This window comes from Plasmopara halstedii, assembly GCF_900000015.1.
Source record: "Plasmopara halstedii genome assembly, contig: Scaffold_2712, whole genome shotgun sequence".
Classification (NCBI taxonomy): domain Eukaryota; phylum Oomycota; class Peronosporomycetes; order Peronosporales; family Peronosporaceae; genus Plasmopara; species Plasmopara halstedii.
In genome coordinates, this window is record NW_020189618.1 from 232 (window position 1) to 833 (window position 602).

At 41.7% G+C, this 602-nt stretch overlaps 1 protein-coding gene across 1 annotated transcript; it reads left to right on the forward strand.

Annotated features, from left to right (window-relative positions):
- Nucleotides 1-335: 335 nt before the first annotated feature.
- Nucleotides 336-548, forward strand: PHALS_04878 (uncharacterized protein; the record flags this gene model as incomplete). The annotated part of the gene is made up of 2 exons (XM_024718735.1): nucleotides 336-344; nucleotides 408-548. The coding sequence occupies 2 exons, from the start codon at nucleotides 336-338 to the stop codon at nucleotides 546-548; spliced, it is 150 nt and encodes a 49-aa protein (XP_024584104.1).
- Nucleotides 549-602: the final 54 nt, after the last annotated feature.

The window sequence follows — 602 nt, forward strand, 5'->3', positions numbered from 1 at the left end:
AACGTTACGACGAAGACAAAAACACAATGATCTATTTTACTACGGTTTGCTGCCAATAAATTGTCGACAGCCCCAATCAAACCTACCTATCATTCAACGTCCATGCTCACATTTGCGAAAAGGCGCACTTAAGTATCCCGGAGAGCTGTAATCTCTACTACTGAAACTTAAGCACGAGGAGAATGCGCGTTTTGATGCAGTAATCATTGCTATTGCCTTGCAATACATTTAAAACAACACAAGTCGATCCAACAGCGACACCTTCGAAATTTGACGAGCATTGGTAGCGAGATCGAGCTAATTCGAAATCAAAAGTTTACAACAAATGTAGTCAGATGAGTAAAGTATACAACTTTTATAAGCTGTCGTGCAAAGGTTTCCTTCAAAAGACTCTTGCTATAGTGTAGATGAAGCTGATGCGAAAAGTTTCGGCAGCATCGATGATTCTGAAACCGCTGTCGTCAATTTGCGGAAGAAAATGTTGTTGGGAACCTGCGGAATTGCGGGAATTGGGCCATATGAAAATGACCACGGACATCCAACTTTAGATCAATTTGGTGAGAGCACTCAGTACGATCAAGTTGCGAACGATGCTACGAAGA